The sequence below is a fragment of the Malaclemys terrapin genome, chromosome 22 (assembly GCF_027887155.1).
Source record: "Malaclemys terrapin pileata isolate rMalTer1 chromosome 22, rMalTer1.hap1, whole genome shotgun sequence".
Classification (NCBI taxonomy): domain Eukaryota; kingdom Metazoa; phylum Chordata; order Testudines; family Emydidae; genus Malaclemys; species Malaclemys terrapin.
Genome location: NC_071526.1, coordinates 10,137,179 through 10,153,497, shown reverse-complemented (window position 1 = coordinate 10,153,497; position 16,319 = coordinate 10,137,179). Strand labels below are relative to the sequence as shown.

General features: G+C 43.9%; 1 protein-coding gene across 1 annotated transcript in view; it reads left to right on the top strand.

The window, feature by feature from the left end:
* The window catches only part of ARID1A (AT-rich interaction domain 1A), an 81,544-nt gene that overhangs the window by 16,553 nt on the left and 48,672 nt on the right, over positions 1-16,319 (top strand). Inside the window, exons 2-4 of the mRNA XM_054011711.1 lie at positions 13,579-13,791; positions 14,565-15,026; positions 16,131-16,244. Coding sequence (XP_053867686.1) covers positions 13,579-13,791; positions 14,565-15,026; positions 16,131-16,244 — 789 coding nt within the window. The remainder of the gene's footprint in view (positions 1-13,578; positions 13,792-14,564; positions 15,027-16,130; positions 16,245-16,319) is intronic.

Sequence of the window (16,319 nt, the reverse complement as noted above, 5' to 3'; positions counted from 1 at the left end):
GATTACCCACTTGTCTATACTCTAAAGATAGTCCCAAAATATCTCTGCAAACCCTGCCTCTTAGTTCTTGTGATGCGTTGGAGATGAAGAAACTTGTTCTTTCCACTCAAAGGTGACTTGACTGCTCCTCACTGAAGGAAGAACTGCTGAAAAACCATATGCACATTTGGTGTGGGAGTTCTTAAACTCAAGGGAAGTAATATTACTGCCTTATAAAATATACTGGAGCAGAGGGATGCTCCTATTCAACCCTCCAGCTACCCACATCAGGCCTTAACATTCCTCTTCTCCCAGTTCCCTGACTCTGAAGTAGAACACAAAACCTTGTCCTAAAGCAACTTTCAGGGAAGGAAAGGGAAGAAAACTTGATTCTAATAAGATACATCAGACAAGGTACTAGGAAATGATACACAAAATGTTACCTTCGTGGCTTATTGATGGGGATAGCATCTTTTAGAAGTGCATTGTTTTTTCAGCTGTAGTATTCTGGATGGTGCACAAATATCAGTGTTAGCTTTGAATCTGCTGATTATGCTGCACATAGCACTTCACTGTTAAGAGTTGCTACTGCTGAAAAGGTGTAATAGTCATGTCTGTCTTTCCTTTTTCATTTGTGGCCTTATGGTTTCTTGTTATACCTGTTCCTGAAACCAGTGAAGAGTTTGCCGCGTTGGCTGTTCCTCCTCTCCCCCTGGCATTGGCACAGTAATTAATTTCGGCATCTGCTTGCCAGCAGCCAGCTCACGCTCACTCTCCTTTTTAACTTGTTAAACAATTTGCAGGGTTGCTAACTTTGCTTTAAAAGCAGTTAATTTAATGCCTGGGCTGATGTGAAGATAGAAGCTCACAGACAGAAGGGAAGACCAAGAAGACTAAAAGAAACTCATCACAATTTAAGTTTCAGGATTGCTGTAACCTGGCATTTAAAGCTTATGAAAAGTACATATCTAGTTTGTATTTAGGACCTACCCTAGGATATGTGTGTCTGTAAGATTGGGATTCACTTAAGGGTTGCCAAGAATAACATATCGGAATCAGTATGGTGTTGGCTTTAAGGCTGTACTGGAGTGTCCTTGCTACTCTGACAGCAAAGGCTTGGGTGCAGCTCTTGCCCACACAGTGTCTTTCCTTCCCCCAGCTGCTTCTAATCTCACTAGTGTAGACATGAGTGCAGCTTTTGGATGCAAACCGGTTACCTGGTTATAAATGCTGGAAAGTAGTTATTTGTTACAAAGACCTCAAGCTGCATCACTGGTAAATACAGGTACCTTCCTCACTTGCCCACAGCAGTTGGTAATATATCTTTTTGATTCTAAGGAGGTGAAATTAGTGGTGTTTCCAACTAGAGTGGCAGAAGGCTTTTGGTGTGGGCTTTCTTGAGTCCAAAGCTATTGCTCACCTCTTGATTGTGAGGCTATTTGCTTTCTCCTCCCTTTTATGTTAAGACAGCAGAATTCACATTGTCTGAACCTTATCAGAACCACTTTGTACACTAGCAGGCAGGTGGACTTGAGGAGGAGGAGTATGTGGCAGGTAATCTCCTTTGGATATGTCTGCATCACATTGATACCCCATTGCAAACTAGCAGGAGCAGTGTCCGCTGCCTTGACCTTAGTCCGCCATTGAATTTTGAGAGTGACCAGCAGAACTTGAATTCAAGTACTTTAGGGATAAATGTAACACCAGCAGTATGAACACTCAGGGTTTTTTGTACTGTTCATTAGATTAATTTAAATCGGTGAGGGAGGAAAAACACACAGGTTCGGTTTACTTCCAAGGCCCAGCTTTCATATATTGTTAGCCTTCCTCCATGTTTGGTTATGCACAGTTGAAAATGAGTATTATCTGGTATTTACTTGGATCTTTTGCTGTGGTGAAAGTTCTGCTTCCAAGGAGATTCCAAAAGGTGGTCCTGTAGAAACTACAGGTCCCACCCAGTATCCAGTGCTCAATCGTTATTGAATCGGGCAGCTACTGTGGACACGATGGAGCACTGGATGCTGGAATGAGGTAGCCTCTAACAGCTGTACTTCTAGAACAGATTAATGCATTGCATTCTCTATTTTGCAGTACTTTGCACTTCTGTAAGAATCCCTGGGATCTTGTAACTTTAAAATTACAAATTAAACCTCACAACACCCTAGCAGGTTGGTATTCTGCCAGCCATGTACATTTTAATGACAGTTTACCAGCCCAGACACTGTCTGTTCACCCACCCTTGATCTTAATAATTTAAAATAAAGACAAAACACAACAAAAATGTCCCCCCAAACCTGAAGATCTCACTTGTAAATTAAGAAAACATTTACCAGGTGGGTAGAAATTTGCAAGGGTATAGTGTTCCCATTTTACAGATGAAGAAACTGAGATGCAGGGATTAAGGTAAAGTACCAGAGGTAATACAAGAAGTCTGGAAGAACCAGGAACTGGATCTCCTGACTTAATTCTGGGCTTTAGCCATAGACCATTCTTTCCTCCCTTGCAAACTGGTTGTGGCCCTCAGTCGCCTAGCAAACTGACAATGAAGCACTCCTCTGAATAAAGCTTGAGTGTTTTGTTTCATTACTGTGGAGTGGAAGCGGATGAAATTCAGGAGGGGTGTTTTCTTTCATTATCTCCTCTGACCCCCACCACTAGATACTTTTTTCTGATTTGTACATGGATGTGGAGCCAACCTGCTTTGCCTTAATAAATGTCTTTACCATTAATTTCATTCTCTTCTTGATTTTGGGTCTGTCTTATGTGTACTTTGCTTTGCAACCATGCCTACCACAGAAAAAGATCTCTACAGAAAGAAAAGGTGACTTATCTGAGAATCTGACAGAAATTGGACCCTGCCATCTTTCCATGTGTAAAGGGCTCCTTCTGAATTAATGAAACAAACTTTGCTTTGGAAAGTGAATCTTGAAGAGTCCTCTTTTTGCAGGGACTTCCCTCAGGCCTAATGTGTTAGAGCACAGATTGAATGCCAGCACTGTTTGGTAGCTGAGGAGGTCCTGCTGTGTCTGGAGTCTGTATTGCTCATTTGGGATGAAGAGCAGGGTTTTAGGGAACCGGATGGTTAATGGTGACTGAAAGTTCATTGCTGGCTACAGTTGTCTAAATAGACTTATTAGTCAGCTTTGAAGCTGTTTTGAAGTTTTAATGATGCTTACTGAGAATACTGTCTTGTGAATGATCTGCATGGCTTGGACTGCTCAGCTGTTCTAAATTGTAGCACTGGTATCTGGAAGATAGTCTTTTCAATTGCAGCGTGGCTATTTATTTTTTTCCTTCTATTTATTCCCCCGTCCCCCACCAACTTGTTTCAGGGAGTTATTTTCATGACTTGTTACTGGACCTGATCAACATGTGCACGTCTACCTCTTCGAGTATATAAGTGGGTCTGCTACCAAAATGCTACAATAAGTAATGATAATGCCAAGGACACTACCAGCCTCAAGTTCATTTCTGTGGTGGGAATAGGGTGTTGGCGAAATGTGGAGCCTGCTTTACCATTTACAAAGGAAGTGGTGGGTTTTTTTTTTGTTTTGTTTTTGTTTTTCCTTTTCTCTTCCCATCTTGGGAAGAGAAGTACCTTGGCAGACTTTCTATTACGTGTTTCTCGGGAGTGTCTCCCACTCAGCTTGAGAAGTGCATGGATGCAGACTTCTTGGTGGACCTGAACGGTGTTGCTTGGCTGAGGTTTCTGAAAAAGTCCACAGGAGGTTTTTGGAGACTTGGGAGGGCTGCCTGTGTGTAGGGTGACTGGAGTTAGTGTGTGTGGGGAGAGAAGGCGGGAGGGGGGGGAAGGGCTAGCTAGCCATTTATATGGGATGTGATGGGTTTTACAGGAAATAACTTGCACAAGCCACTCCAGTGCAGACAGATGTTGGCTGAAGTGATTGTATAGTGAAGTGGGAGTTACTATCTAAATACCAATAGTCTGACTGACTTTACACCAAGACCTGTAAGGAGAATGTGATAACGGGTTGATTGGTGATCATTGCTGTTCCATAAAGCTTTTTGCTGGGCTTCTGCACTGACTGACCATCTAAATTTATGTACAGAAGTTGGCATCTACCCATGCCATGTCAACATCAGATAACTATTTTTTTAAATTTCTAGTGTTTTGTACTGTAAACCACCCTATATCCATTTCTAGATAAGAGAGTGGGCGGTGGCAAAAGGAACCTACCTGTTGGTCAGCCAGTTCATGTGATTGGGCATGGTATGGGTCAGACATGCACAACACATGTCCCTTTATCCTCTGTAGCAAGCATTGTTGAGAGCACTACAACTAGACTTAGTTTCTGATTTTTCTCCCTAGTCCACAAACTGCATTCTGTTGGGCAGGATTATCTGATCACCTTCTGACTGTTTTGAAACATCTTGGATTTAAACCTTGCTATACTGGCACAGTAGCAAAACTTAATGAATGCGCAAAAATAAATAAAATGTAGTTGCTTTTGTTACCTGGATGGGGGCACCATAGTTTTGCTTGTTCAGCACCTTCAGACAGGGGTATTTGTCTCTGTAACAAAGTGCTAAGTTGGGCTAGAGAAAGGAGCTTTTACCTCCACTAGTTGTGCCTCATGCTGCCTGTGTTGTGTTTTTCACAAGAAACATGGTAGACGCCCAGATTCACACAACTAGTATTAGCAAGGCTGGGCCTGTCTGGCATCTTTACAAGCACTAACTTAGTTTTCAAACAAGGAAGTGCCCTTCTCACTCCCCTCCTGAACCAATAGGTGCACGGTAAATCTTTTTTGCTAGATCCCTTGCAACACAGCTTATTTTAATAATATATGACTGTTTTCTGGAAGACCAATCTCTGCGTCCATCTACATGTAATTGCTGTAAGTTACAGAAAACTAAAACATACAGCATATCTAAATATGACAGTCATTCAGATAGTATGGGGAGGGGGGGAACTATATAAATACCTACTAACCTGGAGTGATAAATACAGTGGTCATCTGTCATGGAGAATGACTTGCTAAACAGGGAAACCTATAGCCTTAATAAGTAGGATTTGGTGACTTTGGTAGAGAGAGTTTAAAAGGCACTGGTCAGAGAGAAGAGAGGTGATTTGGAAAAATTCTGGCTTCTGACAAAGTGCATCTTCTGTTGCTGGGAATTTTCTGGTATCTGTGGTGTCTGAGGTTAGCTGCTCCAGTTTTTGATGAGACCACGGTTCTCTTGGTAAGCCTGCATGTGGTATGGCATCAGTCTTTGCAGCTGTAACACATCTTGCCTTAACTACTATTGTGAATTAACTTTTCAGTGTCCATCTTTGGTACCTGCAGAGCATCAAAAAGACTCTTGTGCTACCTTCTAATATTTATATATCTGGCACATTTTGTGAAAGCTGGTTCTTTTGTGTGCTCTGAACAGAGTAGCTTCAGGAGAGGACTCGAAGGTCTATTCAGTGGACATTTATTTGGTCTTAGCACCATTTTAAACATGAATTTATTTATTTATTTTTGAGTTCTCTCTTGTATGAGAGACATCTCTACAAAAACTGTACTTGGCCATTCATTGTGTGTATGTGCCTGCAATGGTTATTCTTGATACGTGTTTGAATTAGGGCTCTTCCTTTGTAAGTCCAGCTTCGGCTTACCTCTTCCCATGAGCTGGTTCTGTAACGGTCTGTTCTGCAAACAAAAACCCTGACCAAACTAGGTGAAACTGTGGCATAGCAGGAGCAGCAGTGTTTAGTATGGCTCTTCTGGGGTGTGTGAAATCCTGTGTTAAGAGGAGTGTGTGTATGTAAAACATGGGAGGTAATTGTCCTGCTCTACTCAGCACTGGTGAGGCCTCATCTGGAGTACTGTGTCCAGACAAAGACGTGGATAAATTGAAGAATCCAGAGGAGAGCAGCAAAAATGATAAAAGATTTAGAAAACTTGACCTATGAGGAAAGATTTAAAAAAAAACTAGGCATATTTAGTCTGGTGAAAAGACAGTAGGTGGGGGAGAGGGACCTGATACTGCTCCAAATATGTTAAGGGTTGCTATAAAGAGACTGGTGATCAGTTGTTCTCCAGGTCCACTGAAGGTAGGACAAGAAGTAATCTGCAGCAGGGGAGACTTAGGTTAAATATTAAAAAGTTTTTCCTAACTATACGGGTAAGGGAAGCACTGGAATAGGCTTCCAAGGGAGGTTGTAGAATTTCTGTCATGGGAGGTTTTTAAGAACAGGTTAGACAAACACCTGTTAGGGATGGTCTAGGAGTACTTGGTCCTGCCTCATGAGGTCCCTTCCAGCCCTGTGGAATGGGGAGGAGATGTTCATTCTGATCAGAAAGGGAACTTGCTAATATGGCTTTCCTGACCAGAGTGGACTAGTATCTTTCTCAGTGTTGATATATTTGAAATGTCTCCTCCCCCTCCTTTTCCCTCCATTGTAAAAGTCCTAATTCTAAATTTGGGGGAGCTCTGAATGACTTTTGGTAGAAGCAGGAGGCACTACCTTAGGAAGTCCCTTTTTCTTCATGTGATTCCTTCTAAAGGGATTCTGTAATTCTGATATTCTTTTGAAACATATAGATTGGCAGAGGAGTGGGTTTTTAGCAGACTTCAATTACCTCAAACTTCATCTTCGAAAGGACAAGCTTGTAAAGAGAAAAGTAAAAACTGATGAATTATGACACAGTAAACTGGCCCGTCAGAAGGTTATAAAAGGTAGTGAGTTCAGACTGGGATATTGACCTTAATACAGACAGCTCCACCTTAAATAGATTAGATGACAGTGCTTCTGACTAGAAGTTGAGCTCTGTTTACTATTGAATGAGAATATTAATAAGTTCTGTGCTTTGGCTTTTTAGCCTGCACTTGTCACAGACTAATTGTGAAAGAGCTAACGTTGGTTTTATACGTTGTGGGGCAAGTTTCAGAAACACCATTTGGCGGAGCCATGAAAATGGTTGTACAGAGGATGCCAAATAAGTACATTTTAAAAAAAAAAAAGGAATGAAAGTTTGGTTCTCTAAACCATATAATGTCTTTGATCCTGCTGAATGTTAACGCTCATTGTTTTCTGTACCATAATCCTGACTTGCGCCGCCCCTCAGTCTCCCGAGGTGTGCTTTGTTTCCAGCCACTTCTGTGGCATTACCTTAGTTCAGGAGTCCCCAACGCGGTGCCCGCGGGTACCATGGCATCCATGTGTGCCTGCCTACTGGCCGCTGGACAAGCAGCTACCGAAATGCCGCCGAGAAGCGGCAACGTCAAGAAGCACTACCGCCGAATTTCGGCGGCGATGTCTCTTGACGTTGCCACTTCACGGTGGCATTTCGGCGGCTGCTTGTCCGGTGGCCACAGTCCTCGGCAGCTAGTCGTCCGGCGCCCGCCCCATGGAAAAGGTTGGGGACCGCTGCCTTAGCTATATAAGGCAAGGTAGGAAATACCCTCTGCTTCCTTGGGGGCAGGTCCTCAGATGGCATAAACCAGGGATCGGCAACCTTTGGCACGTGGCCCATCAGGGAAAGCCCCTGGCAGGCTGGGCTGGTTTGTTTACCTGCAGCGTCCCCAAGTTTGGCCGATTGCGGCTCCCACTGGCCACGGTCGCTGTCCCAGGCCGATGGGGGGCTGTGGGAAGGGCGGCCAGCACATCTCTCAGACTCTGCAGACGCTGCAGGTAAACAAACTGTCCCGGCGGGCTGCATGCCAAAGGTTGCTGATCCCTGACATAAACTGTCATAGCTCCATTGGCTTCAATGGAGGTATGATAGTTTATGCCACTTGAGGAGCTGCCCCTTGTGTTTCAAGCCCTGTTAATGAGTGCATATGTAGCTATGATAACCCCCACCCAGTATGTACTAGGACAGGGAGTGTTTGAGAGCTTCCAGTGTCTGTCTTATTATGGGTCATTGACCCCTGTAATATATTGAGCTCAGTAAGTTTCTTTACAGTGCTTTAAATAAAAAATAGAGAGTCTGGGCTTGTTGGGTAAGGCTCGATGCTTCATCCTGATGGTTCATATGGGATTTTGTTGCTAGGATTAGACATGCTGGCCTTTACGGACCTGGACAGGTTTCCGAGATTCGAAGGGATCATTGGTACTGATGACTCTTGGTAGTATATTTTATGAAACTGGAGCCAGCACTCAAAGTTCTTATTCACTACAGCCTCTTCACTTAAATTAGGACTTACTTGTATTTCAGACAACTTTAATGCTCCGTTGACATACCCTCTTGTAGATATTGAGCTGGGTCCAGACTCATTACTGATTGCTTGAATTCAAGAGCAGAGTTCTCTTTACATTCTCAATGATTTCTGAATTGCCAGCTATCAAAGATATATTTTGGGGTCAGTTTCTCTTACTTGCGGTAATGGGGCTACGTGTCCCTACATGGGGTGGGAAGTGCTGGAAAATAGATGAGTAAAGCTGTTCATTCTGTGTCCTGTTCACTTCAACAAACTAGGGTAGGTGTTTTCACTTTCAGATAGCTGCTTCTTCTGTCACTGGTTCACTACTTTATTTGAACAACTTGTGGCTTTGAGGAGAAGCAATGTATTTCAAGTTACAGGGAGCATGGCTCACCTTACACTCTTGTCTTGTTTAATAGTTAAACCTGATCTCTAGATAAAACCCCCCTCTGTAGAAATGAAGAAGCTGGTTGACAGGCTTCCTAGTGGAGAGGTGTAGTCTCCTTATTACTCTCCAATATTAATTCAGCACTGAAGGAGTGAACATCAAACTGCCTGCTTTCTAGTTTCGCCAGTAACTGAGGCTGGTTATGCCTTTGTGCCTGGGTAGTGTAATGAGTGCAACACAGGGGAAAAGGGGACAATCTCCTGAGCCGAAATCAAATTTATCTTCAGTTCTGTAAGATCCCATCTGGGTTCAGCTGTGGGGAGTTGATGGAAGCTGCATCTGTGAGCTTGCAAAAACAATGTTAATGGGTGTTTTGCTGGTGAGAGCTTTTCTCTGTTTGGTGGCTTGCAGGTCCCAGAGCTCAGTGGTCCCTGTCCTCTGACTAGCTTGGGCATGGTAGAATCCAATAGGAGAAGCAGCAGTAGCCAGCTGCTGCTTCTCCCTGAATTTGCAGGAAATGGATTTACTGTCTTTGTACAGGAGCACAGCAGCCAAACAATAGTTTGTGCTTGCAGGGCCATGTGGTGAGTCACATGACCTTGTGCTGTTTTCTGCCGGGGTCCTTACCCATCTGTTCTCTCCGCTCTTTCTGGGTTATCAGGCACAGATCCAAGTCCTCACAGGCAGCCAGCCTCATGGCCAGAGATTATGAGCACTAACCTTCCTGGCAGGGGCGGTGTGGCTTTGCTTTTATGCAGATTAGCCATGTGCTTCTCACTTCAAGGTTCCACAGGAAAAGACATTTCCTGTGCTTGGTTCTTAATGGGCGGTTCCCAGCTCGCTGTACAGGGACCGTAGGGTTGGGGCCTGTGAAGTGAAAGCATGCATGGAAGAGGGATTACAGTACACTGCCCCCCCCCCCCTTTCCCATTCCACCTCTGCTACTACGTCACCACAACACAACCACACGCTCTCTCATACTGTTGGTGTCATTCATTCAGTGCCAAGATTGCTTTAAAAAATTCCCTTGGCCCCAGTTCAAACAGGAGTACAGCTGGGATGTGTTAGATTTTAGGCAGTCTGCCCTCAATTTGAGATGAGTTATAAATAGCAATGCCGACTTCCTTAACTACCACTCTTGGAGGTAAAATGCAGGTTAATTACTGTGGGAATCAATTAGGGCTTCTCTGGGTTAAACAGCCAGGGATGCTTTTTATTATTATTTTTTTGATTCCCCTGCCGCCTCCATATTCTCCCTCCCCCCCAACATGGACAGCAAATCTGGTCAGAAATAAATTCAGATCCAAGGTGAGAGGTTTGTAATGCCAGAAAATTGTTTCTGGCCTATCCCATCACTGGTCAATATCTGAGTGAAGCCAATTCAAGTGCTGCAAAATTAGACTTTAGTGAGAAACTCTTCCCTCCCCCCCCCTTTACTCTGTGCCCCCACCCTTCCCTACCAAAACAATGAGAGATGTAATAGACTGTCATAAAAGTGAAAGGAGCAGAGACTCTGTTCTTTGCTCTGTAGCCTCCACTTTCACAGTAGGACTCTTTAAATATTTTTCATGTTGGTCTCATAAATGAGTTAACTCCACTTAACCCTTTAGAAAGGTACGGGATCTTCCTTTATTATGGCTTGTTTTCTGGCAGAATTGTGGGTTTTTTGAACAGTTGCACCTGCTTTGAAGCTGTAGAAGAGTCTTCCCTGTTCACTTCTACTTGTGTGTATTAAAGCATCGCTTCTTACCAGCACATACTGTTCTGTTACCCCGCTTAGGATAATTTCTACATTTGTAAAGTCATTGTCTCACCATTGTAGTAAAGCCAGCAGAGGGTGTGTAGGGGAACGGTACCTTCTGTGGCCTTTCTTCAGGTAAGGGTCTCTTGTACTTTCCAATATACAACCTGACTTGGGGGTTTTGTAGAGCTTGGCAGTAAGCGTGCTCTGGATTGAAACTTGGTGTCCTTGGCCTAGGAGTGAGTTTTGTTTTTTAATTTTTTTTGAAAGACCAGTTTTGATCTTTAGAATACGAGCTTATCCTAGAAGATTAGGGTTGGAAAAGACCTCAGGAGGTCATCTAGTCCAACCCTCGGTTCAAAGAAGGACCAACCCCAACTAAATCATCCCAGCCAGGGCTTTGTCAAACCAGGCCTTAAAAACCTCTAAGGATGGAGATTCCAAAGCCTCCCTAGGTAACCCATCCCAGTGCTTCACCACCCTCCTATTGAAATAGTTTTTCCTAATATCCAGCCTAGACCTCCACCACTGAGAACAGCCTAGCTCCATCCTCTTTGGATCATGCACTTATTTTTGCCTACAGTGAAGTAGAGCAAATTTTGTTTTTGAAAATTTGGCTGATAACCAAACTTTTAGTCCGGTCGTATAACACTCTCTCAAAGTACCAAAACTTGACACAGATTCTGAGATCGCTTCTAGTTTCTCTTTTGGCTCTTCTTCGAGTGACGGTCCCTCTGTGTCAATTGACACTACTATGAACTGTTCCAGCTCCAGTGCGTGTGGAATCTAGATAGGGACCACACATCTCGAAGAACCTCCAGTTACAATAAGTAATCGTGTCTTTCTGTGAATGCAGGAGGGTGTAAGAAAAGGGTCTGGACTTCACTGATCAAGAAGCAGCAAAACTTTTCTCTCAATTATGTCTCCGTGGCCTTTACTGTGATTGCATGTCAAAAGCAATCTACTCCTGTGGTTTCCTGTCGAAAGGATTTCCCATGTGTCAGTCCAGAGAAGGATCTCCAGCCTTTTGCAGTCAGGGTTTGGTATTTCCTTATTTATCCTGAAGTGTTCTTGCAAGTGAACAGGCATTACTTCCTCTTGGCTTTTCCATCTTGTATAACATCAGTGTGCAAGGGGATCTATAGCCCACCACCCTCCAACTTCTCTCACCAGCTTTTGGGTTGATAGGCCATCATTGCATTTCAATCTTGGCTGTTCCTTTCTTGAAGCACATGAGTTAAACTGAATAAAGGGATTCAAGTAGAATCCCTGATGGTACTTTTTTTTTTTTTTTTTAACTCTTAAACCAGAGCAAGTCTGTTAAGGCTAGGGCAGTTAAAGCCCTATCTGTGAAAGGGGTGATTGTGTGTGTAATGGGAGATTTGGAAGGAAGGGGCCACATGCTATATCGCTGCTGATGCATGCTGCAGCCCCAAAGGAGACAAGTTAGCCTGCTTGGATTACAAGCATCTGAAATGTGTATTAAGTTTTTTTTCATTTCCTTAGGGATGACATTACACTTCTGTCACGTACAGACTTTGACGTAAAGGGCCTCAGTTTAGAATGGTGTGTTGTAGAAATAAACCACTTAATTGTCAAACTTGCTTTTTATTTCTGGTAGTGCCCATAGTATGCTAGTTGCTCTCAAAAGAGAGAGACCAACCTAGAGAATCTCCATCTAAAGATACATGCTATGTGCTGTACTCTACCTTGGCCAAGCAGAGTAGGTGATGTGACCACAGTTTGGAAATACAAAGTCCTGTTTTCTAAGGGATATATATATATATACTATTCCCTATTACTCTTCAAGTTTATCAGTAGCAGTCAGCTGGTTTCCTGTGGGCGTCATGGCAGAAGTGGCTCTTAAAAAGGGATTTGAAAAGTGGCATTAGCCTTGCAGTTGATCAAAGGAAGAGAGATCTGTGCATAGGGGCTAGTCTATGCTAGAAGGGCTACAGCGATGCAGCTGTGCCACTGTAGTCCATCTGGTGAAGATGCTCTATACTGATGAGAGAGCTCTCCCGTCGGCATAATAAAGCCACCTCCCCGAGAAGTGGTAGCTATGTCAGCAGGAGCAGCTCTTCCGCCAACACAGTGCTGTCCACACTGTTGCTCAGGTCACTGTAACTTATGTCAGTCAGGGGTGACTTATTCACACCCCTGAGTGACATAAGTTATACCAACGTAAGTGTCATGTAGACAAGCCCTAGAAGGCAGCATATGGTGATGGCTGGGTGTTTAAAACACTGATATTTATGTGAGGAGCTGGCATCGTTGGCGGAAGGGGTGGCGATAGGTAGGGAAGGGTAAATTATACAAGACTCGGAAAATGGTGACCAGAGGCCTGAGCTTGATCAGGTGGAAGCAGATGAAGTTGGGGGAACTGAGAGGATTCAAAGATGGACTGACTCTGGTCAAAATTACAGTCAAGGGAAATGGTGGTAGTAGCCTCTTCCTGCAATGTCTGCCATGAGTGCACGTGTACTTGGATAACATGTTTTTTAAAAAGTCTTAGTTCTAAAACTCCATCCTTTCCATGGGCATGGCTCTAAAAGCTGAGGGCATTTTATATTGTTACACGTTTCAAAAATTACACAAGAAACATGCCGAACACGCTAAAAAGTGGAAATGCAGCTTTACACATGCATTGGTGTGTACACATGTAGCACCACACTCTGAAATAAACGTCTGGATTAATGCAGTAGTGTGGCTGAATTTAAATGCACAAAAGGCTAAATTAATCGCATGTAGAGGTATGCAAGAAACTATCGGTGCCAGGAGGTTGCTGTGGGAGCTATAACATTTTGACATCTGTGCGTTTTAAATTTTCAGCTGTAGCATTGTATTAACACAACTTTTTACATTGAATTTAATTATTTGTGGTGTACTTGCTGCTTAAACCATTCCCAGATATGGGAAAAGACTCTTCCACTTCTCATGTGAAATGACTGCTCTTTAGTTGGATATATCAACTGACTTCCCTTTCCCCTAATGACCCTTCTCTCTCCTTCCTTTCTCCAGGCCTCAGAGGAGATGGCAGAGTGTAAAAAGATTCCTCACAGCTGGATTAGTGCTGTGGGGAGTATCTGTAGGCCCTGTGTGCTTGCTTCTCCTCCAGAGAGTGATGCTGTATTTTATAGCAAGACTGCAGTTTTGTCAGCTGATAGCTCATTAGTTGAGGAGATGCAGGGCAGCTTGGGTTTTATTGCACCCCTTCTTGCTGACCAGCTCCTTTTATCGTTGTATGGGAGTAAGGATTGTATAGGCAAATGTGGTATATATTCAGTCTGTATACATGTCATAACTTTCTTCACAGCCATCGAGCCCAATGGATCAGATGGGGAAGATGAGACCTCAGCCATATGGAGGAAGTAACCCGTACACACAGCAGCAGGGACCTCAGTCGGGACCACAGCAAGGACATGGATATCCAGGGCAGCCATATGGGCCACAGACTCCCCAGAGATATTCCATGGGAATTCAAGGCAGGACGCAGAGTGCAATGGGCAGCATCTCATATGCACAGCAGGTAGAGCAAAAAATAAAACACCTCTCATGCTTCACCACAACCCCTTCTTCTCTGACAAGCCGATGAATGAACTCTTTAAATATGGCTTATGAATGGGTGTACTAATGGGACCAGTCTTCAACAAATTCAGCTATGTACCAGTCTCAGTTATTGAGGTGAAAATATCATTTGTTGTTTAGGCTGTGTGTTGTGATGTGATTGGACTTAAACAGATGAATCCTTATGTGAAGGACAAGGATCTGTGATGATCTTGCTTTCCAGAGAGGTGACAATAGAGCTTTAGTATCACAAGTGTAAGGGGGGCGGGAGGGGAAACAGTTAATGGATTAAAACAGCATCTACACAAATCTTTAAACTAGCATAGAGATATAACTACTCCTCAGAGTAATGTAAACTTCAGGTCGGGGTGGCTTATTGCTTCATACAATCATCTCCTGATCTCTTGCAGAATTCAAAAGGCTGCCTTTGCAGTGAGACTTCACTCTTTGTGGGGATTTACTTACATTTGAGGATGGACTAATAGACATCACAACAAAGTCCTTATGGGTCCATATTAAAGATCTGTTATTGCCAGACGGAATCTGGCACACCACTGGCTTCGCTGTTTCCTTGGCGGCGTACTCCTCTAGACAGCAGCGTTTCCATTACCTTTCCAGTTAATTGCCCAACCCAGCTGCCTGGGAGTCATGTCTGCAGAAACTCCCGATTCAGACATGTTCTAGCTGTTCGTGGAATCTGTTTCTAACTTGCATAATTCTACTCTCCTTTTGTAGATTCCTCCTTATGGACAGCAGGGCCCAAGTGCCTATGGACAGCAGAGCCAGACTCCATATTACAACCAGCAAAGTCCTCATTCCCAGCAACAGCAGCCTCCCTACTCTCAGCAACCACCATCCCAGACCTCTCACTCCCAAACTTCTTATCAACAGCAGCAGACTCCGTCTCAACCTACACAGCTTCCGTCATCCCAGCCTCCATACTCCCAGCAGCAGTCCCAACCACCTCATCAGCAGTCCCCATCACCGTATCCCCAGCAGCAGCCCGCGGCCCAGCAACATCAACAGAGTCAGCCTCCATACTCCCAGCAGCAGTCACAGTCGCCCTACCAGCAGCAGCAACAAACGCCGCAAACCGCCTCTTCTGCTCTTTCTCAGCAGTCGTCTTCGTACCCTCCGTCACAACCGCAGCAACAGCAGCAGTCCGCGTACTCCCAGCAACGCTTCCCACCACCACAGGTAGGACCGCCGCTGCTCGCTGTCTCCTGTAGGCAACTACAAGAGTTTGCAGAATTTAGTTCTCCGTTCATTTTAAAACCAACGAACCCCTGCTTACCTAGGATTAAACTAATAAATGTATCGCCCTCTTAGCTCTGCAGAGATCTGTATCTCCTCCGGCTATGATGTGGAAATGAGACCACTGAAGGCACTGAGTGGTCCACAGAGCTCTAGTGTTTATCATAGTGATGACGCACTTCTAGGTCTTCAAGAGATCACGCTGCTTGCTGCTTTTGTAGCCCAGTGCAAGACTCCAAGACATTGGGAGCCTTTTTTTATCACTGAAAGTAACAAGCCTGTCTCTGCACCCTGAGTGGCTACTTTGTTGCTTGAGTGAAGCTTTTCCATGTAAACTTTTCCATGTAAACATGGCCCCAAATTTGGGGGAGGAAGCAAATGAAGAATAGACCCAAAGTGACCTGGAAAGGTCAGAGTAGCGGGGGATGTAGACAGCCCTACACTTGTGGGGAAGTGAAATACCCAGCACAAATATGAAATGGAGTTTTTAATCAAAGAGCAAGGCCTGTTAAGTTAAAGGTAAAATTATCTTCATCTGCCTTATGTTCTAATAATTAAGCATGGAGTTGTCTGAAAACCTTTGAAATTCACAATCTTTGTGGAAAAAGATAAAAAATCTTGACAGAACTTGTCAGAAAACTGTCCTGGTTTTTTTTGGACCGGCTCTGTTAATATATGTAATTAATTACCATAGTTTCCAGAGGAAAGGTATAGAAGGTAGGAGGAGAAAGTGCCTACAAGAGATCTTGGTTCTTAAATGGTCTGTATTGTGAAAAATAGAGCAATAACTGGAAAATCACTGTCTTTTTAGACTCCTGGCGCTGAAATTCCTTCTAGTACAGACACTTGGCCTAGCTGTCCATCAGCAGCCTTGATCCTGTGTGGAGGCAGGGGATGCTAACTTAGTTCCTCTATTTTGTCTCCCTCTTTGTTTTGGATAAATGCCCTCAAGTGGTACATAAACTGTTGCCTCCTTATTGTTGGAATACTCCTAGGCCGATTGCTGTGGAGTCCATATTTCACTTCTCTGTTTTCTTTGTGTTTCAGGAGTTATCTCAAGACTCATTTGGGTCCCAGGCATCATCTGCCCCCTCAATGGCTTCCAGTAAAGGACAAGAAGATATGAACTTGAATCTTCAGTCAAGGCCCTCCAGCCTGCCGGTGAGTGGTGAGGCTGTCTGTAAGTGACTGGTGTGAGGGTAACCAGAAGCTCACCAGGATCACTAGTACTGAAGT